Raw genomic sequence first — 27,323 nt, 5'->3', positions numbered from 1 at the left:
TGTATGTTGAAAGCTGGAGCACTGTGAAACCCCACAGTCTAAAGGCCATAGTACTGAGCAGCCATTTTCTGAAACCCTCTCTCCAGGTAGGACTGGAAATCAGTCCTACCTGCAAATCAGGACCTTTATAAAAACCCATAAAGCCTATCCAGAAGGATGCCGTGACTGATGGTATTGAAAGCCACTGAGAAGTTAAGAAGAATCAACAAAGTCGCATTCCATCTATTCATCTCCTGGCACAGGTCATCCACCAGGACAACCAAGGCTGTTGAAGTTCCACAGGACTAAAACCAGATGGAAAGGATCCAAAAAACACACTCCATCCAGCAAAGCCTGAAGTTATCCAGCGACCTGCAGTTCAATCACCTTGCTCAAGAATGGAATGTTTGAGAAAGGTTGATAGTTATTGAAATCTCCTGGGTCCAAGGTAGGCTTCTTTAATAGTGGATGCACCAAAGCCTGTTTCAAGGCTGGGGAGATCTTAATGGGGCATTCACTACCTCTCAGATCCAGTTAATTCCGCCCCCCAGCAGATTTAAAATAAACAGTCACAGCAGGCCACAGAGCAAGCTACCTCCTCCTGCAGGCAGAATCCCAACATACCTCTGAGCACCCAGAAGAGCTCCACTGGCCTATGCTGTGCTGACATAATGGTGCCAGGGAAGTGTTGTTTATTTGCTGCCATGACTACCACAAACTATACTTTAACATGAGCTTTTGCTCATCTCTTAATCAGATTTGTTCCAAATCATCTTCCACTGTTGCTCTAGCTGTCTCCCTTGTCCTTGCCTATGGGACTGCTTCCACAGTAACATTTTGTCACACCTTGCATCCTAAGGTGGAGTGTTATAGAGAATCTGCACCACATCATTATGCAATCATCCACCTTCCAGGTTTTCCCCGTGATCTCTCTCTCACAGTGCTAAGATTGTATTTCTTAGCAACAAGACTGAGTCAAAGTGGGTTTGCCCACTATGTGGGCAAAAAAGTGGGGATTTTTGAACCTCCTCACCAACTTCAGCACCATTTCCCCCTTGATCTCCCCTCATACCTGCCACCATTGGGCTTTTCAGTGGCTATTAAAACTATCAGTAGTTGCTATAGTATTGTAATCATATAGCCATATAGCTATCAATTTTAAGCCCTTTAGCAGCGTAGTAGGGGGATGGTGGGCATGAGGGTATCAAGGAAAACATGGAAAATATTCTTGTGTGTTGGCTCTATTGATACTGTGAATGCCTTTGAATTTGCAGCAATACTGAATGCACAATGGGATGCAGACCCAGTTTCCCTGACTGTAGTCCTGCACCGTTATGTAATGTTGGCTTCTGTGTAAGTAACAAGAGGCCCAGTACTGAATCTGCTCTGTTCAAATGCCTGTAACCAACATCTCTGGAGTCTTCTGAAGACTCCTTTCCCCCAGCATTCCAGATAAATTAGATTAGAAGAGTGTCAAGAAATTGGCCTCTCTGAGTCCATTTCTTGGCTTCTCAAAACTTTAGTTCAGACTTCAGAGTCTAATCAGGCTGCAAAAGATAAACTTTTGAAAATATTCTGAACCTCTGAGCTAGCAGCTCTGAGAGAGATAAGGGGAGGAACACAGGTGTGGATGAGATCATGTGATCAGAGGGCTTCAAGGCCATAGACCAGGATGGGAGACTCTTTACTACATTCCAACTAATTAGAGCAGGGAACACTTGCTCAGATAAGTAGCTCTGATTGTGAATATGGTCACATATGCTAGTAACACCCCTGATTAGTCAAGCAGGATCAGGCCATGCCGTGGGCAGCCTGGCATAAATCTTCATTCTGTTTTATGCTGGTTGTGGTATGCTTGCTGCTTACATGCCATCTTGAGCTCTGGACACAACAATCAGCATTAGCTGGTGTTAGCTTTTTAAGCCTTTGCTCCTGGACTTTGGACTTCTGTTGGACTTGGTGGTTTCACTTGACAAGCTAACATCTTGAGTTAGAAAAGCAAAGCCTGTACAGCATTCTAGGGTAGCTATTTAGTTTTCTTATTTTCTTTCCTGTCTTGCACAATTTCTACCTTTGTAATCTTTTGCACAATTCTTAATAAATGTTATTAATTATACTTTTGTAGTGTTATTTGGGTTTGAGTGCTTCAATCTAAATGCAGTACTTTGCCTAATTGACTACAATTATCAAATAATTGTTTTTGTGAACTCAGCTTGCCGGGCTGACTTCTTGTTTAACTCCCAGAAGAGCTGGAGACTTTGTTCCTTGATCTCTAAGCTTAGGGAGTGACTGAGGGTGATACCTGTTACCCTGCGAGGTGAGGTTTTGCCCCCCAGTAGTGTGCTTTGTTCCTGACTTTCTCTCTGGGTTTCTCGAGGGATCTGTGACAAAGAGCATCTCGTAGTTATCCTTGGAACAAAATGCACCCATCCAAAAATCAGTGCTTGCCAACATCCACTGAGAGACCAGTGAAAATTACTGCTATCAGGAGTAGGTCCTTTGATTAAAAGATTTGATTCTGTCAGCTTCTAATCTAACCATGCAATGGTTTACCTGAAAGCATTAATGTAGCAGCTAATGGACTTTCTGAAATGGGCTCATTTCTACACTTACAATCCTTTCCATGACCAAATTGCCGAGTAATTCTATGCTACTTCCCCTCCTCCCCAGCATAAAAGCACAAATATCTCACAAAGCCAACAGTGAACACATTTAGATTTTATTTTCATATTTAGTATTTAAAGCATCCTGTGTTACAGAGGAACAGGCTGTACATAAGCACAGTTATTATTACCTTTGGAACTTTACATAGAAGAAAACTCAAATTTGCCATCAACCTTCCCAGAAGCTTCATCTCCCAGCTCACCCTGTACACCTCTTCCCTCCTGGTCTTGCTCTGTGAGAGAGTCACACAACTCACTTTTGGTTCCTGATCCAAACCACTGGCTTAATGTTCTCATAGTAACTTGATCAAAAGGGCAAAGGCACAGGGGAGATAAGCTTAGCAGAATCCTCTCCAGATCAAAGCACATGTATTTACTTAATCAAAGGTTACATTTATAAACATATAAACCAGACAATATTGCAATCAGAAAAAGAAAAATATTATCCTAGCTTGGCATACCTCCCCTTTGTTTACAAAGCTGGCAAGTGGTTATTGCTTGCTTTAGACAGAAGAATTTCTAGCTACATTGCAGAAGGTTTTAGTTTAGAAATTTAGAGATCTCTTTAGCTCTTCGGCAGAGAGATACAGAATAGGATTCAGCTCTCAGGCTCCACAGCCAAACTTTGAGCCTCCAGTGAGGCTCCTGACACAAGCTTTAGATGTATTCTTACAGCCAAGCTTAGCAGTGAAAGTGGTCATAAGGCACAAGGTGAGGAGAATAAGACCAAAAGGACTCTGATCAATTGTCTTGCATACAGCTCAGGTTTGCCTTAGGCAATACATATCAAAGAGACTGAAAGGAAAGCCAGTAGCTAGCGCCCCCACCCCCAGAAACAGCCAGAGCAGGCACAGACAAGAAGATTATACGCAAACTTAATATATTCTTAATTCTCTGAAACACATTACTAGAATGAAGAAATAAAACCAAAAGCAGAAGACCCACTCAAAAGGACAAATAAAATCAGGAAATTTAAATTGAATGACCACAGAGACTTGAAGATGTAAGGTAATAGAGAGCTAATGGAATGCCAAGTAGGGAACTTGGCAGCATTAACAGAATGGTAAACGGGATCTTGGAAAGCCAGAATTTGGCTTGAGCAGGAACAGGTTGATGCTAAGCAAATGATTACTTTTGGATCTGCTCTGATATCCACATATGGCTGTGAATGCGGTAGAGCAAAATATTAGTAGCATAATTGTTCCTAATGTTGGCAAACTAAAGGCTTCCACTACGGAATTACGAGCATTTTCCACTGGGCACAGTAGTTTTGTCTTATGTAATATCCAGACTAGTTAATTCACTTGTTGTCAGGACTGGTACTGTGATGTCATACTGCACAGGCAGTTATTCCACTGGCATTTCACTTTGGGGGATTTCATTCTGCTGCAATTCTGCACATTTCATTGTCATTCTTATAGAAACTACTATTTCTTTTTTGGGCATTTGTCTCCATCTCCAACATAATTCCATATCTTCCCATCCACTCATTTCTACCCCCATTTTCCTGTAAAGGCTCTCCCCAAGGAAACCCAGTGCCCTTAATTTTTAGTTTCTGCATCAAAGCACTTTTTGCATCCCTTGATTTAAACACTAATTAGTTAGTTTTTATCACTTTGCTTCTGCTGTTACCAGTGGAGGATTTCGTGTTCCCTTGTCTGTGTTGGCACTATCTGGAAGCACTTCCAGGTCAGGGCAAAGCGTGTACAGAACAGCAACAAGGATGGGCAAGTTGGACCACAAGCTGGCATACCTAGATTTAAATTCCCACCCTGCCACAAAGCTGGGTGTCTTGGACTGCTCACTCTCTATCAGCAAAAGTTACATCACATGATTGTTGTGAAGATCAAATAGAAGCAGGGAGAAACCATATATGCTGTCTTGTCCTCTGATAAAAATGCAACAGCTTAGGAGGATGGTTGTTGTGGGTTTTCCGGGCTGTATTGCCGTGGTCTTGGCATTGTAGTTCCTGACGTTTCGCCAGATCTCTGTCTTTTGGTGCTACACCTCTGAAGATGCCAGCCACAGCTGCTGGCGAAACGTCAGGAACTACAATGCCAAGACCACAGCAATACAGCCCGGAAAACCCACAACAACCATCGTTCTCCGGCCGTGAAAGCCTTCGGCAATACAGCTTAGGAGGACCTGCTCAAAACTCAAAGCTTCTAACTTCCAGGTAGGGCTAGGAGATCTCCTGGAATCATGACTGATCTCCAGATTATGGAGATCGGTTCCCCTGGAGGAAATGTTTGCTTTGGAGGGGGAACTTTATGGCATTATACCATGCTGAATCCCCTTCCCCAAACCATGCCATTCCCACGCTTCTCCCCCAAAACTCCAGGAACGTCCCAACTCTGAGCTGGCAACCCTTATCAGAAAACCGTAGCAGTGTTCCGGGGAGGAATTTCTGTAGCGTTACGGAAACAGGCAGAGTTCGTTTCAAGGGACTGAAATAAGTTGAGCCCTTCCTATGTTCGTACGGAAGGAGATGCCTTGCTTGAGGCAGTGCCAAAGGAACATTCGCTCCTTGCGGGACACGCAGATTCCAACACGCCCCCCCCCCCCCCGTCCAGCCAGTAAAAGATCTGGCGTCAGAACGGGTCCTCTCATCGCCTAGAAATCCCGCTCCCGCTCCCCCAGACCTCGCAAACGGGTCTCTTTTCCGGCGGCACGTGCGACCCGGGCTCCGTCCTGAACACCGCCCTGCTTTCAGCCCCCTCGGAGGCAGCAACTTCTGACAGGCATGCGAGCCGCAGCACGGGCACTGCCATTCCCCGGGGAGCTCCCCGGAAGACCGCTTGGCATCGGCCCAGCACGACTGCCAAGCGCGGCGGAGCCGGGGAGGTACGCAGGAGAGCCCCCGCCCGCCCCGCCGTTGGAGCCGCCGCGGGAAGCAGCCGAGTGGCAGGCAGCGCAGCCTCCCAGCAGCTAAAGGGGGCTCCCCGCGCCGCCGATCGGGAGCCCCGCAGAGAGCGGAGCGCCGCCATCTTTTCTCCGGGCAAGACCCTCCGGACACTCACCGAGCTTTCCTGTAGGCAGCGCCATCTCCGCTTTCTTCTCAAGTGGCGCCGGCAGCGAGACCGGCGGCATCCTCCCGAGCCTTCGCCGTCGGAGCCGGAGAGGATGATGATGCCCTCGGCCATCGCGCCGCTTCCCGCGAGGAAGGGGCCTGGAGGGAAACGCACCCAGCCCCGGCTGCCGAGAGGTCGGTGAGGGCGCTGTGCCGAAGATCCTGCTAGGGCGGCGCTTTAGGAACGCCCGAAAGCTCTCCTCACCCAGCCCCGCAGGAGATGGAAACCGGCTTCAATCCGACTTGGACAGGCGCAGACCGCGAGGAGCTCTTCTAACAACGAACGCGAGCGAGCACGGCTCGCCAGCTGCAGCCAGACCACGGAGTCTCGCTGCGCCTGGAAGACTAAGGAAGCTATTTGCACTTCGGGGGCAAAGATTCCTCCTTGGAGCTGGTAGCGGCACAAACACAGGCCGGGCGGGGCGGCATTACAACGAGAGAGCAGAAGGGCCAGTTCCTTGTTGTCCTTCTGTGCAGCTCCACATTGGGACTGCTTAGGCACAGGCCAGACACAGAGAGATTTCTAGCTTTTAAAGTCTGTAAGGCGGTGCACGGCCTCCACTGCCCAGGCGCAGGAATTCCCCAGGAAACTCCAGTAGAGAGGCGAAGCACCCACTGGAAGTATGATTATAATACAAGCAAACACACTCACAGCGGGGCAGGAGGGAGGGAATCTGTGTCTGCACAGAAGATACTGGACAACAACAGTTATTGGTAAGTGCAACCCTGTTTTCATCATTGTCCTTCTGTGCAGCCCCACACTGGGAGTAGTACCAAAAAAGGGGGGCCAGCCGTGGTGTAGCAGTCCGAAAAAAATGGGGGGGGGGGGTTGAAAAACCCACCACAAGCTCTATGATAAATATACAGGTGTAAAAACCTAATCAATCAATACAGGATGAAACCTTTTCCAAAAGCAATTGTCTTCAATTTGTGTCAATATAGTAGTGCTTTACAAAGGTGTCAGCTGAGAACAACGTGGCAGCCTGACAGATGTCTAGAAGAGGGACTAGTCATAGAAGTGCTGTGGATGAGGCTTGCACCCTAGTCAAGTGCGCTCTGATCACCATGCAGCAAAGGAACTTTGACTTCTTGTAGCAAAGTTTAGTAGCTGCCACTATCCAACTGGGTTAAGTTTGGGAGGATGCTAGTAAACTCTTACGATGTCCAAAGTAATACACAAAAAGTGGTCTGTATTTGTGAAAATGCTTTGTTCTGTCTAAGTGAAAACACCAACCTGTGTAAGGAAAATTCGGCTTCTGAAGCAGCATTGGAAAATACAGGTAATGCAAACCTTTTCATGTAAGTGAACTCTTGATACACTTTAGGGAGAAATATGAGGCTGGTATGCAAGACCATGTCCTCCAGAAAAACTGAGTAAGTGAAAGAACATGAGTTCTGCCACTCATCCGACTGAAGTTATATCAACCAGAAGCACCACATTCCAACATAATAAGGAAGGGGGCATGCATTCAAGGAGTAGTAACATTAAGAGAGCAAAAACCAGAGGGAGACTCTGTTGAGAAACAGGTGGGGTCCTCGAAGGTAAAATATTAAAGATATCCTTGAGAAACTGTTTAGAAATGTGGAGGGAGAAAAAACTGTCTAGTCGTCAGCTCCCACATGAAAAGCTGATATAGCAGCTAAGTACACCTAAAGGAGGACATTTTGTTTTTGTTTTGTTCATCTGAAGTAATAACAAATATTCAGAAATAACTTCCAATTATTTGAGTGTGTTTTCTTGTATTATATCATACCTCTGGCAGCTCAGGAGAACTGAGAGCCAAACTACAAATGATGCTTGACACAGGTTGGACACTTGTCAGCTTCCCTCAAGTTTTGATGGGAAATGTAGGCATCCTGGTCTTGCAGCTGTAATAGAGAGCCAAGCTGTAAAACCAGGATGCCTACATTTCCCATCAAAACTTGAGGGAAGCTGACAAGTGTCCAACCTGTGTAAGGCGTCACTTGTAGCTTGGCTCTGAGGGAAATGGGGGCGCTCTGCCTCTCTACCTGCGTTTCTGTGGGAATTCCTGCACGTGCGCAGTGGAGACGGAGCACTCCCTTACAGGCTTTAAAAGCTAGAGAAATCTCTCCGCGGCTGGCCTGCACATGCACAGTCCCAATTTGTGTCTGCACAGAAGATACTTGACAAACAATAGTTACGTAAGTGCAACCCTGTTTTTCCCAACACAAGGTGTTTTGCAGAGCATGAGTGAAAACAAGATCCAATCCAGAGCATAAACGATCATCAGGGTGCCCATGGCCCAATCCCAGCTCTTGTTGATGAACTGGCAAAGTAGGACAAAATCTAGTGTTCACACGCCTGTACTGAGGAACAACGACTTTTCCTAGAGTGCTAACCAGCTACAAACCCTGTGGAGTACCAGCTCTGCCCATGAATTCTAATTTAGCAGCTTCTTGTTGGAGTCAGCCTTTGAAATATTTCCATCCTGAGCAGAATTACACCCTTCTATTAATTCAGTGAATTTGGGTGTCACTCTGTTTTGGATGACACTGTAAGTCTGTTTCTGAATGTCCAGAAAAATTAACAATGCAACCCTGTGTAGCTACTCCAGTCTAAGACCACTAAAAACCATAGGCTTAGGTACAGTAACTGCAGGGGATTGCATTGTAAAATGCCAGCCCACTGGTTTTTGATTTCCATTTTGAATGCCAATTATTCTCTTAAGTACAGGCAGTCCAGTTTGGCTAATGTAAATGTCAGAAAAGCATTGCTAGCACATGACAGCATGTATATCATGTTAGAGGATGTGCAGGTGAATGTGCTGTTGGTGGCATAGATAACCAGAAATGTTGGCAGCATAGAGTCTGAGGATGGAGGAAACATATCAGACACTCCTGCTGTGGGTGCCCTCTGAGCCAATGAGATGCACAAGACTCCTGTTTTTTAATTCTTTAAGGTGCCTGTGACCTGTATAGCCCAGGCCAGCCTGATCTCAGAAGCTAAGCAGCGTCAGTTAGGGTTAGTAATTGGATGGGAGACAGACCAGGGTTGCAGAGGCAGGCAGTTACAGAAGGGCACAAACGATTGTCATGCAGGCTTCATCATAATACTTAATACACAACCCCATCCCACTGGTATACTCAAGCTGGTTAAAAAACATCAAAAATGAGAAAGCTATTAAAATATTTTCAATAATTCCAGGTTGGAGGGATGGGGTGTCTATGTTTCACAACTTTTGTGAAGGGCAGAAATTTACCTACCTCCTCATGAAGGCAGTGATGAAAGTTGTTGAATTTCTGTCTGTCATGTTAGCTTTCGAAGACTCAGGTTTAAGCACTACCCTGTACTGAAACATTAACATTTATTCCAAAAAAAATCCCGACGAACCTTTTACAGCCTTTCTGTTCTGGCAAGATGTAAATATCATACCTGTGCCGATCTTCGAGGGGGGAAATGTAAAAGATCTACATGGCTCCTTTGAACGCAGCTGAGAAGACTGGGGCTGCTCGTCTCTCTAAGATTTAACACTCTTTTTGTTCATTTTCTGGCCAAATTCATCTTTTGTTTCTATCATCTGTCCAATCACAAGTCTTGGGGGTGAGGGTGGGGGGCAGTGAAAAGCGATCGGATTCGAAAAGAGCGAGAAGGTGCGGCTGGACCCGAATCTTGCTCTTTTACTACAGACCAACATAGCTACCTACCCGAAACTGCTTATCCTTCAGTAACTCGTCTTTAGAAACAAACATCAGGCTCACCATAAATCTTGATGTTCAACCTCGCTGCCGATATCTTTCTTCCCATACGCACACCACCAATCAGGGTTCTAATCTGACAGCTAGCAAGAAAACAGAACGGTCTAGGAAACGAGGAGGACCTGAAGAACTACAATGCAAGGGAACCTCTAAACACTGCCTGATTTCTCTTTTATATCCATTTTATTTCGGCCATTCTCGCCCCGCATATGGAGGATTTTCTTGGTAATCCAAAATCCCATTGAGTTTGAAGAGAATAGGGTGGGTTTATTTACTGGATGAATCCGATGACGTTCCGGAAGTGTGACATTTGTCCCCGGAAGGGAAAGCCGGGGAAGGAGTGGGGTCCGGCTCATTCTGGTCCGGTTGTCATGGCGCTTTCCCCGTACGTGTTGGCCATGCAGGAATTATTCCGGGCCAACACGCGCAGCCGCGAATTCCCCGCGCACGGGGCGAAGGTGCACTCGGTGGCTTGGAGCTGTTGCGGCCGCCGCCTGGCTTCGGGCTCCTTCGACAAGACGGCCAGCGTCTTCGTGCTCGAAAAGGACCGCCTGGTGAGTGGCTGTGGCGCGCCCGGTGCCGGGTAGAAACTAGGCTGGCGCCATACGGCGCAGTCCTGGGCATCTTTGCTCCGAAGTAAGCCCCCCTAAATTCAGCGGAGTTTACTCCGTGTAGATGTGCCTGGGTCTGAAGCCTGGCATCGTTTAGCAATCAGAGCCTCTACTTCCCACTCGCCTCTTTGGATCTTTGGGAATTGCAGTTCTGTGACGGTCGGGTTGTTTGTATGCGAAATATTTGCCAAATTATCAGAACTAAAACGGTTACACAGATTTAAAATCCAGTTTAAATTAGCGGGGTAGATGAGTTGATGTTATTATTGTTCGCTTATTTATTTTGAGGATTTGTACTTTTTCTTTAGATAAAGATCTTGGACAACAGGTAGATACCTAAACTTAACACCATAGAATAATAAGGCACATCATCTATGAGCCCAAGAGTGTAAAAAAGATTAAAAATCTGTGTAGCATATTTCAGAAACGGTGAAGGTTCAGCATGTCTGAAAGTAGTAAAAAATAAAAACAGGTTACAGCATGTCTGAAAGGAGTAAAAAATACACAAATGCAAGTAAAACCATAATAAACTCCTTTTTAGAAAGTCTAATATAATGTAGAAGCATTCCTTTGTGCAGGAATAGATTAACAACAGTTAAGGTTACCAAGAAGCTCGCGAAGAAATGGCCTGCTTAATGTGTGAAAATGAGAAGCTCTCTGCACCATTAAAGTAAGTAATATCACCTATAAATAACTTCCCATTAAGTCTCATTAAAGAGATGGGACTATTTTTTGCTAGGCAATTGGCAACCTTAGCAAGAGTGCAAAATCAGTTTAAATCAGCTTCCTTACTCAATTTTTTTAAAGAAAAACTTCCCTGTTAACCTCATGCCACAACCAATGGTTAAATACTGAAGGCTCTTCCAGAAAAGATAAGGTTTTCCAGAATTCCAGCAAAGGGGGAGAAAGTTGTACCTCCACTGGGAAGAGTTCTCTTTTACATCTTTGCTGAGTCTGATAGGGGTGGATATAATGCAGCTCTGTGGCTTTTACACCAGGTAGCAGCCAACAGTTATTTTTGTTAGTTGTGTTGTTAGTTTTGCATGGTGGTGGTTAGGTGAGGATTGGCTAGCTATTGGGCTGCTGGTGAGATGTACAACATTCAAAATGTATTGAATAGGTTGGAATATTTGGTCTTTTTAGACTGATTATTGTTAAAACTGTTTCTTTTCTCATAGGTAAAGGAGAATAACTACCGTGGCCATGGAGACAGTGTGGATCAGTTATGCTGGCACCCTAGTAACCCAGATTTATTTGTCACTGCATCTGGAGACAAAACCATCCGTATATGGGATGTCCGCACCACTAAGTGCATTGCCACTGTGAACACCAAAGGTGAGTGATGTTGGAGTATATTGAAGAAAAGCTATTCTAGTTCTTTTGTTAAGTTTGTGATCTTTAAAAAAGGGGCAATGAAACACAGAGTCCGAGAAGCATCTGCTCCCCTCTGGGAACTTTGATTGCTTGGATCTCTCTATTTCTGTTTGTATTTCATAGCTTTGGGCAGAGACTAAAATAAACTTTTAATCTTGGCTGTATTTTGAAAGCCAACAAAGAAGACGGGAACAACACCAAACATTGGCAAAGATCAAGAAAAACAAAAAGGTTATTGTAAAAATTATTTTTAATATACTTAAAAGCATTTTAACAGTTTTTCAAGATCAGACCTGTATGGCTTCTCTTTCTAATACAAAGGAGTTTTTTCTTTGTATTCTTGTATAGCTGAAGTATATGTTTATATTACATGTCTTTTACTACAAAATCATTTATACATTTAAATATTTTGCAAAAGTCCCCAATTTAATACCACTAGAAACAGCTTAAGGGCTGGCCTGGGGTGAGGTGGGGTAGGGCGTAGGTTTCATAAAGATGCACATTTGTTCTGTTAATATTTATTTCAGAATATATTGTGTTTAAAAGGCTGGTGTAACTTTTTGTCAGTGATTAATCTAATACTATTTACACGTGTGGAGGATTTTTATAGGAACTTGCAGGTGTATCCCATATTTCCCTGCCCCACTATTTCCTGTTTTCCTTCCTTGAAAATTTCCATAGCCTCTCTTTTTTCTGCTTCCTTCTCTCCTTCCACCCTCCAGTCAACCTGTTTATCTGCCCCCTCCCCCTCAGCTTCTCCTCCTCCCTCTGCCCAGGGAGTCTCTGCCTGTAAAAACTGTGGCCTAGCTGCATGATGTCAACTGCTTGGTCCAGTCACATGGTAGGGAACCCACAAAGGGGGCACATCACTTTCTCATGTATCCCCTTTCTCACAGCATTTTTTCCTTCCCTTGTTCTGGCAGCCTCCATATCCTCACCTTTCCCTGCCCCCTTGTCTCCTTCCCACCAACCTACCTTTTATCTGTACCCCACCTTCAGCTATGTTTATTTTATTTATACCCCATATTTCTCCACAATGGGGATCAAGAGCAGCTTACATTATTCCCCTCTCCTCCATTTATCTTCATAACAACCTTATGAGGTAAGTCAGGCTCAGAATGTATAACTGGCCTAAGATTACCCAGTGAGTTTCCATGGCAGAGTGGTGATTTGAACCTGGGTGTCCTAGATCCTAATCTAAAACTCTAACCACTACACTACACTACACTGGCTGTTGTGGGGTGACTGCTGTTGAATTAGAGGCAGGCAGGCCTAGTTAAGTCATGTAAGTCGGGTGATAGCAAGTTGCCTGGTAGTTGCTTCCAGGCGTGTCCCCAATGGGTCACCCCTCAAAAGCCAAAACAGGCCTGGAAAGGGCCCTGCCCCCTCCCCTGCTTTTTCCTGACAGAAAAGATTTGACAATACTGCTGCATAGTGATTGCCACTGAGGATGGTTGTTTCTTAAAGCAACAGATGCTCTTTTTATCACTTTAGGTTTTTAAAATCCCAGTATATATATTTTTTTTAGATTTCAGATTTTTTTTTGCTAACTTGAGGTGCTTTTCAGGTTTGTAGAAAGATTGTCTTGTTTATTCATGACTGCAGACTCCAGATTGAAGTATCCACAGATTTGGCCACATTGATAATGCGATAAGTTGATGATAGCATGGTGCCCTCACCTTCTGTGGCTAGATGGGTGGTGACCCGGGAAAAGACCTTCTTGCTTTTAGTTCCAAAACTTTGGAACTCTCTCCCTAGGGAGATTTGCCCGTCTCCCTCTGTCATTGCCTTCAGCCAGTAGGTGAAGACATTTTCATTTGGCATATCCCCAGTAAACTCTTTATTAGCCCTTCTCCCTGGTTGTGTGCATGTATGTGTTTGTTTATATGTCTGTATAGTTTATTGTACTTATATATATATATATATTTGGATGGAAAGATGGCATATAAATGTTTTAATTCATTATTGAATATTGGGTGATGTTGAGATGCTTGATCACATTCATACTGCCAGAGTTAAATGTGTAGAAGTCCATGTGTTGCCTGAATTGCTGTTGCTGCAGGTTTTGAATGTCCTTTCTACTTTACAGGGGAGAACATAAATATTTGCTGGAGCCCTGATGGGCAGACTATTGCAGTAGGGAACAAGGATGATGTGGTCACCTTCATTGATGCAAAAACACATCGGTCCAAAGCTGAGGAGCAGTTCAAGTTTGAGGTGAATGAGATCTCCTGGAACAATGACAACAACATGTTTTTCCTCACCAATGGCAATGGCTGCATCAACATCCTCAGGTACCCCCAGCATGGCATGTTCTAGGAAGCAAGTGTGTGTGTGTGATCCTGGTACCTTCTAGGAAGAGTAGCAAGTGTGTGTGATCCTGGTGTGTATAACTGAAGGACCAGCAGCCTTGCCATACCCACACTCATCTGTTGTCTTCAACCTGGGAGAGGGAGGTAGATGCACCAAAATTGTAAGTCTCTGTGTAGCTTAGTAATCTTTTCCCCATGTCTTTTGTTTTCTTAGCCTATATCTTAGTTCCCTACTGTACTTAAGAGTTGTGCCTTTCTAGTAATAAAGTTGATTTAGTTAAGCTGCATTGCTCACGTCCTCTGACCACTTGCCTGTGCTACTAAAGACACCCTTGGGCAACTGTACCACTTGGCAATTGCTAAGGAATAAGAGAGGATCCCCACATGGGGGGCAAGTATCCAGGAGTGGTGGCAGGCTACCAAAGGGGAACTCCAGCATCCTACTTAACAGTGGGAAAGTACCTACCCCAGTCTTCTAGCTGGGGCTGCCTGCCAGTGACAGGATCTTGCTGGGGGGTGGGGGGAGGGGATGGGCAGGGAACCATTCTGCAGGCTGACATGCATGTCAAGACATCCCTGTGGTGCATGCCTCAGTAGGAGAGGCATAAGCTTCGCTGGCTAGAAGACCACTGACCTACTGCCTTCTTCCCAGCATCTGTCAGTGCAATAAAGCAGGTGTGTGCTTCTTTTTTCTGAGTGATGATGTGTGTGGAGCATGTATCTTTCACTTCTGTTCCAGTGTTCTCTATAGTTGGAATAGGCGTGAACATTGCTATGCAGTTCATAGTCCTCAGTACTGACATTTTGCATTGTTAGGCAAAGTGTTCCTAATTCTTAATATAGCTAGTTCAAGGAACTGTTTTCATCCAGCCTCCCTCCAGTTCCATCTTTTTCTTTTTTTGCAGCTATCCAGAGCTCAAACCTATTCAGTCGATAAACGCCCATCCATCAAACTGCATTTGCATTAAGTTTGATCCCATGGGAAAGTATTTTGCTACAGGCAGTGCTGATGCACTAGTAAGCCTCTGGGATGTGGATGAGCTAGTATGTGTGCGATGCTTCTCTAGGTAAGTTGCCATGACCTGTGCTGGATACCTTTTCCAGCTGGTGGGGCTACAGATATACCTATAGTTTATTTGTGTGAATGGAGTGGGAAATCCTAATTTCACTTATTTTCTAATAGTACTGGTTATGACGATCCAGTAAAGAGATCTTGCCGTTGTGGTGGAAAGGTCAGCTTAACAAAAAAAAGTCAAGTTAGTATGTGCAGCAGCAATGTAAAAAGTTAATTCTCTTCTGAGCACTATTAGAAAAGGAACTAATTATAAATGCACAAGTATTTGAGTGCCTTCATATACATCTAATAAGCTGCATTATGATTTCTTACACTTGTACCTTGCCTATCTTCCGTTATGGAACACGGCAGCATGCATAGGGGATTCCAGTAGGCCTCCCTCTGAGGCACTGAACTGATCCATCCCTGCTTGGCTTCAGCAGCGATCACATGCCTGGGATGATAGGGAGTGGGAATACTCTATTCTTTTCTGTGCAGTCCTGAAAAGTACTCTAGAACATTAAATGGGTATAAGAACAGGAAAATAAAATGACCTAAGGAGTGGATTGCTTTTTCCTTGAGCAAAGGCCAAAGTATTTTGAGGCTCTTTATTTTAAAAAATACTAAGAGATGAGGATGCGTATAATAAATGTTTATTAAATTGTGACTGGTGTGAAGAGAGAAACTCTTGTATCTCATCAGACTAGAACCAGCATCTAAGTATGGAATTCACTGCCACTTAAAATAATGACCACTGGCTTAGATGAATTCCAAAGGGATTAGAATAATTAATGGATGGATCTAGCAACAGCTAATGTCCAGAGGCAATAAATAGCTGAATGCTAGGTGCCAGGAATAAACAATGAAGGAGGCCTGTTGGCTTTTTGTTCTCCTCATTGTCTTCCCAGAACCCTTTGGTTGGCCACTGCTGGAAATAAGGTGCTGATCAGTATGGGCCTTATGTCTGATCCAGTAGAGCTGCTCTTATTAACCCTGCTTCCCGTTCTCTGTCTGTCTCCTCTCATATTTGCAGGCTGGATTGGCCTGTGAGGACTTTGAGCTTCAGCCATGATGGGAAAATGCTAGCTTCAGCATCTGAAGATCACTTTATTGATATTGCTGAAGTGGAAACAGGTAAACACTGTTGTTCCAGTTACTTATAACATAAGTAATTTTAATGCCTTTTTGTAACTGTCTTCCTCAGGAGGTGCACTGATTTTGGTGAGTTCTGGTCCTAAATAGTTTAGGTAAAGTTATATATGCTTGTGGTTGGTGAGAATTCAGGACAGGATGTCCAGCAGGTGGGCTTCAGAGTGAATGTTGTTGAGGCTGTTCTGGTTCTGATGTCATTAAAACCACAGTGCCTTTAGGGTGTGGGCTTGTCCAAAGGCATAAAAGATCCCACCTAAGTTTCTATTGCTTCCGATGCTGGCTGAGGGCTTCTGGGTTTGGGCTGCCCTTGCAACTTTTCATAAAAGAGAAGTTTGGCTGCAAAATTCCTCTTCGGTGACATTCTATTAATCCAGAATGGGCTGAAATGGACTGTACTTCACAAAAGCTTATGGTGGAATAAAGCCATGCTAGCCTTTAAGGTGCTGCTAGATTCCTGTTTATTTATACTGCATTAAAATGCTTTTTTGTGCTGTAAAGTTGAGCCAAAGGCTGGCTTCTGAGCTGTAGCTGACTCAGTGCTAATGTCTGTCTAATCATCTTGTTTCTGTCTCCAGGGGAGAAGCTCTGGGAAGTGCAGTGTGAGTCCCCAACCTTCACAGTGGCTTGGCACCCAAAGCGACCTCTGCTGGCCTTCGCCTGTGATGACAAGGATGGAAAATATGACAGTAGCAGGGAAGCAGGCACTGTGAAGCTCTTTGGTCTCCCTAATGACTCCTAAAAAAAGGCTGCTGGAGACTGTATCTATTTGTCACCTTGAATTCTGAGCCAGGGCAAGGATGTTCACCAGCCATATTTGCTGTGGCTCTATTCTGGGATTGCTGTGGTTTCTAAAATAGGAGCTCTACCACAGCCTTATATTCCCTCATCCATAAAGTCAGCTTTTTGAGGTTCTTGAAAACCACCTGATTGTCCTAGAGGGCACAGAGACTGGCCAACCAAATTCTCTTCCCTTGTCCTGGGGCATTTCTATTTTTTTACAGCAAGAGTGGGCAGGAGGACAGCCTTCACTCCTCTGCCTGTTCAGGGGCCGTAGCAGGCAAGGCCTCCTGCAGATCTTGGTGACTGATCATCCCTTCTCATATTCCATTGAGGACGGGAAGGCTGAGTGCAAGTCTCTGTTGTCACATTTGAAGCCTTCCTTTCTGCTTGGAGAATGGTTAACTCGCCCTTTTTGGAGGCAAGGTTTGTGTGTGTTAATGTGTTTTTGATTCCATTCGGTGTTATGAAAGGGTTATTTTTTGTATGAACAATTTTTATAATTTAGATAACATTGTTCTGCTAAATGAATAAAACTTTGGTGTACTGTAGCTTTTAAAAAAGGCAAACTACCTATTATTAAAAGAATATTCAGTGCACCTCTCTATGAAATATGGTGTGCCTGTCTCATCTCTTTCTTCCAAGGAACAAGTTAAGGTATATGCATGCCTGGAGGTCTGCTAAATATTTTGTTGATTTGGTTTTTAAGTGGAAAGGAAGTCTTCTGGGGAGGGGGCTAAAAGTTGTCCTTCCCATGCTTTTATTGAGAGATTGCTCTTTTTCCAGTACTGTCGTATGCACCTGTTGTCCCCTGCTGCTGCTGCTGCTTCAGCATCAGTTGTGACTTGGGTGAGTGCTTCCTGCATCATTCACGAGGGCTGATCCCAACCAATCAGGGATTTTATGTGATGATATCATGATGCTTTATAGCAGATTGGATTTGGCTGTCTTTGGTGTTACTGAAGGCAAATGGAGCTAATTGAGTGATGAAGGAATTACTGGAAAGTGGTGGTTTTAAATCTAACAGCAGTGTTCATCAAACCAGTGGCTTGGATCCAGTTGAACATTTCCACAGGTGGACAGATTTTTTTCATGTGTAAACATTCAGTTGGATCCAAATCAGTAAGTATATCGGTCAGTCTTAGAAGTAATCCATTACTGTGTGTAGAGATTAAAATAGTACAGCGCTTCTTAATTCCTGAGGATGGCTTTGTGAATATCATACTATCGGCCAGTTTATCTGTTCTGAGTTACTTTTGAGATACTTTTAGGCAACCTTATGTTGAAATGATCCAGATCACCCATAGTAGATAGGAGCTGGCTTATGTGGTTAAGGAGTCTTCTTGTTTATATTGTTCTAATCCTCCAGCAACTGCTGCTTCTCTGTCCCTGCCTTTATTTAAACAGACTGCTTTTACTGTCTGCAGTCAGGTGAAAGCTCACCAGTCAGTTTACAAAATATAATGGTAAACATAAAACCAATGAGAGAACAGTAGAGTAATCAACAGTTATACTACAGCAACGTATTACTATTTTGCTAGCCAAGGCAATAAAAGGCAGGGCAACAATAATAAGTACTAAAGTGATGAAAAAGTAAAATAAAAGCAAGATAGCCTTTAGTTGTCAATTGACAAATGTTAGGGCACATACATTGTCACTGAAACTTATAAATAGATTTGGCTTCAGGCAAAGAAGTATGTGGAGGGAGTTTAAAACTTGAGGTGCCACAGCAGAAAAGTCTTTTCCTGGTGGCCGCCCTCCTGAAGGTTGGAAGCACAAAGCAGTGCATTCGAAGACTTAACTGCTCATAGGGTCATATGTAAGCAGGCGACCCTTTAGATATTTTGGTCCCACATCTTTCCAGGGCTTTAAATGTAAGAACCAGCACTTTGGATTGGTTTGGCAGCCAATGGATTTCCCCCCAACACTGACGAGATGTCCTGGCTATCTATATGATGAGACATCTTGATGCTGCTTTTTGAATTTCAGCCATTCTTCAAAGGCAGCCTGATGTAGAGTACATTACAGTAATCTAGCCTAGATATGATCAGAACATAGATCACTGGGATTAGATCTCCAGCTGGCACTCCAGTAGAAGGTGATTAAAAGTATGTGCTGCTGAGGAGACTTAACTGTCCATCTGTATGCACAGATCTATTATCACCTAGAGTTCTAGTTTAGTGCAACTCGTTCATTCCATTGCTGCCTTCAGGTCCTTCATCTGAACTTGTCTTTCTGACTGCTAAAAAAACGATTTGTATGTAATCAATGTTCTGATGACACTCCAGATCTCCATGTAACTTCTCCCAGTGGTTTTGTGTAGATTTTAAAGAGCTCAAGGATGACGGAGCTGTAGGACAACTCTGTAATCCACCTTGACCGTCAAGGGGAAAAGTGGATAACAAATCCAGTAAAAAATGTTAAGGGATTGAGCAGCAAACTTCTGGAACTGGTCAGCCAAAGAGGAGTGGAACTTCTGGTGCCTGATATCTCATATTCTCAGCCAGCTGTTCTAGAAGGATACAGTGAGCGAGTGATGGTATCAAAAGCTTTGAGCGGCCCAGGAGAATAATCAGTGTCCCACTCCAGCTCTCTTCTGTCAGACATCATCTATTCGAGCAACTAAAGATGGTTCACAGTTAAACTGTGACCTTCCCCATAATACTTGCTAAAGGGCTATCATTTGAGACCAGGAATGGCTTTTACAGAAGAGACTTTATAGTTTACTTCCTTCAAGCTAGTAGATACCTTTCCCTCAAAGAAGCATTCACTATTTCCTGGTGAATATTCCCTTTTTGGAGACATACGGTAAATGAAAGCATCAGTAACAGAGTACTTGGATTGCTGTTTTTGCTGGGCATGTGATCTGCGTGACTCGGGATGGCTGTTCACTTTTGTACTGAATATATGCCTTTAAGGAGCCCAGTCTGGGTCTTACTATTTATTTATTTAGCTAAACTTTGTCATTTTTTTAAAAAAGTCCAAATTTTCTGTGGAAGTATTCTTATTAATGTATCCTTTCTTTTCTCCAGTGGATTTAGCACAGTCACGTGGAGGTTTTTTCCCAATCTTATCAACCCAGTATAGTAAGTTAGAGATGGTAACTTGTCTGGGATTGCCAGTTCCATTTCCATACTGACCAGAGATTTGAATTCATTCTCCCTAATACAAGATGCACATTCTGTTCCCTACTCCACATTAAGTTCCTTTTGTTGTGGTTATGTGTGCTCATGATTTCCTGAGAATAGGAATAACTGCCAGTAACTCCAAGTTCTTTTTGACCCATTAGTGTAAAGCAGTTGTCTTATATCAGCCTCTTTCAAGCCTCTGCCCCTTACTGTTTTTACCCTGCAAGCTTGTGTGAGTGCCAAGGAAATATTTCCATAGTTGACATTGAATCTTGGAACACGTCAAAAAAAATTGTTACTTTTTACTAGAATCATAACTTCTAATTCAGAATTGTATTTACTCAAAAGGAAAATGACCCAGCATATAAGAAGCCCCCCCCCTAAGTTATGCCCCAAAAGATTTTCATTATTGGACACAACTTTGACTTGTATGTGAATTGAAGATGGACCCTCTTTCATGGCATATTAGGGGGGGGGGAGTTTTCCATTTGAATAAATGCAATACTATCTGATCTTTATGCTGTCTGCCATGGCATATTATTTCCATTAGAGGGCAATATGATCCTTGCAACATGTTGATTTGGCAACTGTTCTGGGTAGTTCAGCCTCAAATCAGGTGTTTGTGGCTTTCCCCTTCATTTTTTCACTCTTAATTCTGTTGATGTTACTTCTGAAAACCGAGTAAGTTCATAACTGATCACACAAGTGTAACCTTTGTTGTCTACAAGTCAACAGTATTCTGGCACAGCAAACACTAAGATTCTAGGTGCTGAATTAATGCAGATTATGTTAGCAAGATTTGTGCTAGACCAGGCCCCTCTTTTCCAACAGGAATTCTTGTAATTTGGGCAGGGGTGTGTGTCAAGGCAGAAAATTGATTAAGTCTGTCATTCTTTTGCAGAAACCAGGATTGGATGCATTAGAGATCTCTCCTTCCCTGGTCTTCCATGCAATGATATACTGGAGGTTTAAGAGACAAATCCTTGCACTGAGGCTGTTTGAATATAGTCTGGCTCTAGAATGTGGTCTTCTCTCTCATTATACGCTCTGTGTGGGAAGGGGCCTGATTCTGTAAGCGCACATATATTCATTTTGCATATGTAGATGTGAGTTTGGTTGCTGCAGTGCAGTGCTTTCCATGCAGCTGCCCTTGCAGAGGTTTCTGTTTCAGGTTTTGATCAGTCCTACTGTTGAGCCAATTCTCATTCCCCACTTTGCGTCAATTGTTCCCTACCAGGGCAGCTGCAACACTAGTAAGATCTGTTAGGAGTCTTTTCAAAGGGTTAAGATCAAAGGGCTGAAGTACATGAATTATGGAGATGCAAATGCTGTAGCTGGTGGGAAGCTTCACTGCCACTAAGTGGTGCCCCGCTATTCTTCTGAAGGGAAGAAAGTTTTCTGCAGAGAATGGGGAAACTTACCAAATAACTAGTCTTGTTTTCTTAAGGGAGCACTAAGATATTTTAATAGTTGATTTGCATGATGTGTGTATTTGAATACAGATTAAGCTTTGCCAGTGGATCTTGTCTAATTGCAGGGAGAAGAGTGTGGATTGAAATTGGACTTGGCAAAGCAGGCGTGTGTCTGATATCGGGCATAAGAATTGTTCTTAATAGTGCAATCCCCCCTCCCTGGCTCAGAGTTCTTGTAAGGGATAAGAAGATTCTAACTTGAGGCTGGGACTGGACTTCTGGCTTCTGTATCTAGTTCAACTAAGGCAATGCCATTCAGACGATCTGTGGGATGTTCCTAGCTTAGCTGAGTGCACTTTTATTCTTGAAAAATTTGAATTGCTTCCCCTGTCATCCCCCCATTTGTGCACATGAAGAAAATAGCTGTTTGAGAAATGCTGTCTAGACATGGATAGGTATGGATATTGTTTTTTTGGACCTACTTAGGTTTACAGTCTTTACAATTTTGGACCTACTTAGGTTTATTCAGAAATTCATAGGATTCATAAGCACATTGATTGCAGCCTTAGAAAGCGCAGAACATCTTTTGCTGAAATCAAGACAAAGTGTTCATAAAGCATAACATTTAGTAGTGGAAGATGACAGAGTCTATGACAGAAGTCTAGAAAGTGTAGTCAGATGTGCATTTCCTTCAAGACTATAAAGGGTAAAGGAAGTGCACCATTATCACCTTACAAAATGTATTTGGTATAGACCATATCCCTTTATTTTTTCCATTTAGTTCCTTCTGTCAAAACCTCTTCCTCTTTATATCTTGAATCATTGTCATATTACATACCAGATGTCATGAACACTCAGGGCTAGAGTCCAAAGATTATTTAAGGATAGCCTTGTTCACATCTCATTATTTAAGTCTACCTTCTGTTGTCCATTGTGGATTGACTCAGAAATTCACTTCTGATCTTCCTCATAATGCTTGCATTTTGATTGATATTCTCTCTGTATTGTCCCTATATTATGATACTGTTATGGTAATTTAAAAACTTCTGTTTCATAAAAAAGCGGAGTTGTGTACATAACAATTCTGCATGTGTATTTGCTAATTTCCGATCTTCATTCAGCTATACCGGTCTACTATACAGAGTTGTTACAAGGATCACTGTGATAATGTAAATGATGTGCTTAGAAGATTTTTAAACACGGTAGACACCTCAAGTATTATTAACATACAGGAGGAATAGAAATCATCCTAGGAGATTAACTATTAAGGATACCTTTTTCATGTTTTGATAGGGACAGACATTGCCACCTAAATCTCTTTAGGAGTAAAACTAGATGCTTATCAAGCACCATAGATGATAATAACTTTCTGTTATTATCCAGAAATGGCCATAGTTTTTCTTCATTTCTTTTTGTTAGTGGAAAAACAAAGGAACAAAGAATCAAACTTATCCCTATATTTCCGCCAAGTCTAATTTAGGTCTTGTGTTCTCCTTTTGTATTTGACAGGTGTCTTATACAGAACAAGTTCAAATCTGTCCCACTGTTATGAGTACAAAGGACTGTGGCTAACCACGATGTTCTCTCTGAAAGGTCTCACTGCAATATTTACATCCTGTACTGTCCTCTCGTCCTCATACCTGCTGAAATATCACTACCATTGTTCCAAACAAGAACTTAACAGTGCTTTCTCCCTATGGCTGCACATTGTATTCTCCCAGCTTTTCTTAGTTTTGTCTGATTCCCCTCTTCTTTGTAGCCCCCATCCCATGTGGCAGTCCCTCAGCCCCCCCACCCCCCGTGGGTTCCACAATTCTGGCACAGCTTTATATTCCCTCTTTTCCTAGCAGAAAAGCTGATAGGGCTGGAATTTCCTGCATTGGCACCAGCAGAGCATTTAAACAGAGGTGTAAGAATTTGGAGGGTAAAAGCTTCAATAACCCCCTTCAATATCGGTGCCTGGGGTCTGATGAAGGCACACAACAATTACGGATGATAAACTCACATTCCTGGAAAGCACTTCGCAGTAAATTACTGAAAAGCAGATTTAATTAGATAAAGCAGCTTGGCCATTGGCTGCCAATAAGCAGGAGCTCTGGATAAACAAATAATTAGCCTTTACCAGCAGCTCTGCTAGTACTAATAGATGAGACTTCCTTGTTTAATGTGCTTGCCCCAGATGCAAATGCGGATCTTAGGGTGAAGGAGAAAAGGCAGGGGCAGCTTTTAGGAATGGCGATATAGATACATGAAGCAGTCAGAACCTAAGCAAAATCCTCTCAGATCCATCCAAGGTTCTTCCTAGTTCTGCAAACCATTTCCAGCATTGGCTAACTAGATCCCCCTTATAAGTCCTCAAGTAGACTGCAAAGACAATTGCTCTACTCTGGTGTTTGTTCCCAGCACTACCTTGGAATATGAAGTTCCATTTAGTCAACCATAGCTAATGCTCATTGATAAATAGTTCTCCATGAATCTATTTTTTTTAATTTAAAGCATTCTAAGCTAGTGCCTTTCACAAGAAAGAAAGAGATCATGCCAGAAATAGAACAATACTGCTCTTTTGTATAGTAGCTCCTGTTCCATCTCCCTGGTGTTAAAAAGAGACATGATGAAACTGGAAGTGTCTCCTTGCTGGGTGGATCCAAAATCTCCCTTCTGGGAGCAAAGGGCACTTTGGCTGTGGAAACAGTAGGGGTGAATTTTTTGCTGATTTCCCCCCTGCACCAAGGCTGCACCCCATCCCTGTGGGACCCTTATTCTCAAGAGCAACCTGGGGAGAAGGGACTACAAGCGGAAGGCAAGCGGACTGTTTGGATCCAATGCCACACAGTAGCTTTGAAATGAGGACTAATTTATTCTTACACTCTCCAACCTGATACCCATAGTACTGCTGCTCCTTGAAGCATTTTTCTCTGAACAAATACATCTGGGGTCAGATGGTCTGTGTTTGTAAAGGTGTACTGGAGAGCAATCTACATTCTCTTGGGTTCCCAGGAGACATTTAAGCTCATAGGATGGCCTTCCCTGCCTTTTAAAGCCATACATTTCTGGGATATAATACAGGCTTTTTGCACTCAGCATTCAGTGATGACTTTCTAAGGTTACAAAAAATTACCACTTTTTCAGAGAATTGAAGGGGGTTGGAAAGATCACTGTTTAGGGTATGTGCACACATCCCAGTTTTGCTGCTGGTAAATGGTTTTTATAGGCTTGTGTTCCTAAAACCTATGGCAACCTGGTTGACCTAAGGCAACATAGAATAGATACCTCTTTCAAACTACTTAAACTGTAGTCTGCTTCTGTCCTTTATGCCTCCATCCATACTTAGATTGCTTTACTGATAGAAAGAGAAGCAGGGCAGAGGGTGAAGAAGATAGGAAATGGGATGCACAATCTGGCATTGCTGCCTCTGGTTCTACTGTGGCACAGGACAGCCAACAGAAGGGGGATGAGCAGAGGCAGATAGGATGGGGGGCATATGGAAAGTAATGCCAGAATGCTGTAATTCAGGATCTGGCCAGGGGCTGGCTAGGCTTCTCAGCAGGCAGTGCGTCTCCATTACCCTCCATGCCGCTAATCATAGCCATTACTTAATTCTATTCCAAGTAGGGCCGAACCATCCAGCCCAAAGAACTACTATTATCCTCTCTTTCTGCTGCCTTAGCCCTCACAGCAATCAGCTCCCATTGTCTTCCCCCAGCCGTAGTGCTGCCCTCAGGAAACTGACAGACAAAAAATACCAGTTTCCTGCCAAGTTCAGGCATGCTGCGCCTTTGCCTCCTCTTTCCAACCGCTCAGTTATGAACTGATTTTCCTCAGCTATGTTCATGAGAATCAAGGCAAATGGTGTTATGTACATTTGTAGCCATTACACAAGTGGATGAGCTTTGCTGCTGGCCTATGCCCATTTCTTCATGTGCAGGAGCATAGTTAGCTGCAAGGAGGATGATATTCTGAGAAACCTGTGAGGATAGTCCAGACTTGTTGCAGCCTGAATACTGCCTCCCGCCCCCCCCCCCCCCGCCCTCCAGGGCATGGTCTCATGAGTCTATACCTCCTTGACTCTTTTAAGATACTCACCAAATATTTTTTTCTTTCAGCCTAACCTACTCTATAAAGTTGTGATGATAGACTGAAGAGCCCTGTATGGCTGCTGTGAGTGTATAGAAGCAGGTTAAGATCAAAATGTGTGATAGCCTAGTTCAGCAGCCATTGTTCAGGAGGGGGGGTACCTTATATATTGTCCACATGCTACAAGTTCAATGTCCAGACTTCCTTGAAATCCTCTCAACTTTGATTTCTAGAAAGGATTTAGGATACAACTTTTTCCTTCCCCATTGTGCTGAGGTAGCTTGACAGAGAAGTCTGCTCTGTTAACAATCACAGAAATAAATAGGCCAGATGATCTTACGGATTTTTCCAAAATGCACTTCCTCTTCATGTGTAAGTACTCTGACACCACAGACCATGAACCAGAGGGGAATTTTGCCTGTGTGGCCTGAATTCAGGTTTCCTTTGCCACATTGCCCCTTAAAGGCTCTGCCTCATTTTTGTGTCTCCTGTTTTACTTGCACTAGCTCTTGTAGTAACTAGTGTTTTCACTCACATACTCTGGGGATGAAGGGATCTACTACTTCTTGAAAAGCATGGCTGAATAGGGTTTAAAATGGTCATAAAGATCAAACAAACCACATACAAAATGTAAAGAATTTTTATTAAAGGAATAAAAATGCACACATCCATAAGCAGATGCGACGAATCAAACAAGAACAAAAGAGAAGGTGATCAACAGTGATTCTCTGCCCTGAAACCTTTATATATCCTAAATGAAGAAAAATTAGGCTAGGATATTAATCCTTGGCCCTGACCTGGATGGCCCAGGCTAGCCCAATTTCATTTGATCTTGGAAGCTAAGCAGGGTTGGTCCTAATTAGTACTTGGATGGAAGACTGCCAAGGGTTGCTACACAGAGACAAGCAATGGAAAACCATTCTTGTTGGTCTCTCGTCTGGAAAACCTTTGGGGTCACTATTAATTGCCTGCTACTTGATGGGCACTTTCCACCTCCACTATTGATCCTTGAAGGTGCAAGTTTCAGAAATGATCTATTCAGGGCCGGCCCGCCCATTGAGGCTGGCCCAGCAGCCGCCTCGGGCGCTAAGGCGCTGGAGTGGGCGCCGGCTTGTGGGCAGGGGTGCATGCCATGGAGCTCAACTGCCCCGTGCTGCTGTGCCCGGCTGGGAGCGTGTGCTGGCAGTGGCAGTGCGGGGCCACTGAGCGGGCGGCCTCCCAGCCCTCCTGCCCAGTTCTGTGCTGCTGCCGCCGCCGCCAGCACACAGCTGCGGGCCAGGGGCAGCAGGAGACCAGGGAGGCGCATGGAGCACCTGAGCCAGAGGGCTGGGAGGATGCACGCCACCGTGTACCACCCCGACTGCCTGCTGCGCCTGGCCTGCAGCTGCTGCGCCTGGCCAGGAGTGTGTGCTGGTGGCGGCGCCAGCTGAGCGGGCAGCCTCCCGTTCAGTTGCTTTGCAGGCCAGGCACAGCCGGCGGCTGGCTGCACCTGGCCCGCAGAGCAACTGAATGGGAGGGCTGGAAGGCCCCCCTATGCGCGCACCCAGCCCTGCGTGATGACATCACATACAGTGACATCTCACAGTCTGGCGTGCACATGTGCTCGCAGTGCCAGCCCTTAGGCTGCCTCAGGTGCCAGTGATGCTGGAGCCCTCCCTGGAATAGTTAGTCCCTATGGAGAAGAGTTCAGGGTCACGAAAGACCTTCTGCTGTATGTCCCATCAGGTCCTGTTCCTGCAAAGATTCTGAAACTTCCAATGTGGGTAGTTGAAGAGAATGGTTTACAAACTTGATTAATACAAGAGCCTAACTGAGAGAAAACTTCTCCTGACTGGAACAGTATTGTAAGACTGTCAGTCTGGAATCCCATATTATAGAGCTTCAGTGTCTTTGTTTAGCTCTATTCTACACAAACAGCTGTAACCACAGCCTCCTCTTGTATACCCTCTTGTTCCTCTTGCAGTAACACAGTAACAGTCCAGTCCATTGAGTAGACCTGA

At 44.0% G+C, this 27,323-nt stretch overlaps 2 protein-coding genes across 8 annotated transcripts in view; one reads left to right on the top strand and one right to left on the bottom strand.

Moving 5' to 3' along the window:
• SIMC1 (SUMO interacting motifs containing 1) overlaps positions 1-9,546 on the bottom strand; it is a 41,274-nt gene extending 31,728 nt beyond the window's left edge. The window contains exon 1 of one of the 5 annotated variants that reach the window (XM_054976128.1): positions 9,433-9,546. In XM_054976128.1, coding sequence (XP_054832103.1) covers positions 9,433-9,435 — 3 coding nt within the window. In that variant the 5' untranslated portion in view covers positions 9,436-9,546. Of the gene's footprint in view, positions 1-2,773; positions 2,906-5,662; positions 6,171-8,937; positions 8,986-9,432 lie in introns of those variants that run through there. The other 4 variants (XM_054976130.1, XM_054976125.1, XM_054976126.1 and 1 more) reach the window with 4 other exon arrangements.
• A 78-nt stretch (positions 9,547-9,624) lies between these two features.
• THOC3 (THO complex subunit 3) overlaps positions 9,625-27,323 on the top strand; it is a 28,649-nt gene continuing 10,950 nt past the window's right edge. Inside the window, exons 1-7 of one of the 3 annotated variants that reach the window (XR_008596825.1) lie at positions 9,625-9,983; positions 11,219-11,375; positions 13,504-13,708; positions 14,632-14,793; positions 15,814-15,914; positions 16,508-17,135; positions 17,496-17,558. Coding sequence is in view for 1 of the 3 variants with exons in the window: in XM_054976132.1 (XP_054832107.1) it covers positions 9,708-9,983; positions 11,219-11,375; positions 13,504-13,708; positions 14,632-14,793; positions 15,814-15,914; positions 16,508-16,671 (1,065 nt within the window). In the remaining 2 variants the exon portion in view is untranslated. Of the gene's footprint in view, positions 9,984-11,218; positions 11,376-13,503; positions 13,709-14,631; positions 14,794-15,813; positions 15,915-16,507; positions 17,274-17,495; positions 17,559-27,323 lie in introns of those variants that run through there. The other 2 variants (XR_008596826.1, XM_054976132.1) reach the window with 2 other exon arrangements.

The sequence above is a fragment of the Eublepharis macularius genome, chromosome 4 (genome assembly GCF_028583425.1).
Source record: "Eublepharis macularius isolate TG4126 chromosome 4, MPM_Emac_v1.0, whole genome shotgun sequence".
NCBI classification, from domain to species: Eukaryota; Metazoa; Chordata; class Lepidosauria; order Squamata; family Eublepharidae; genus Eublepharis; species Eublepharis macularius.
Note: the sequence above shows the minus strand (reverse complement) of the source record. Positions and strands in the feature narration are given on the sequence as shown.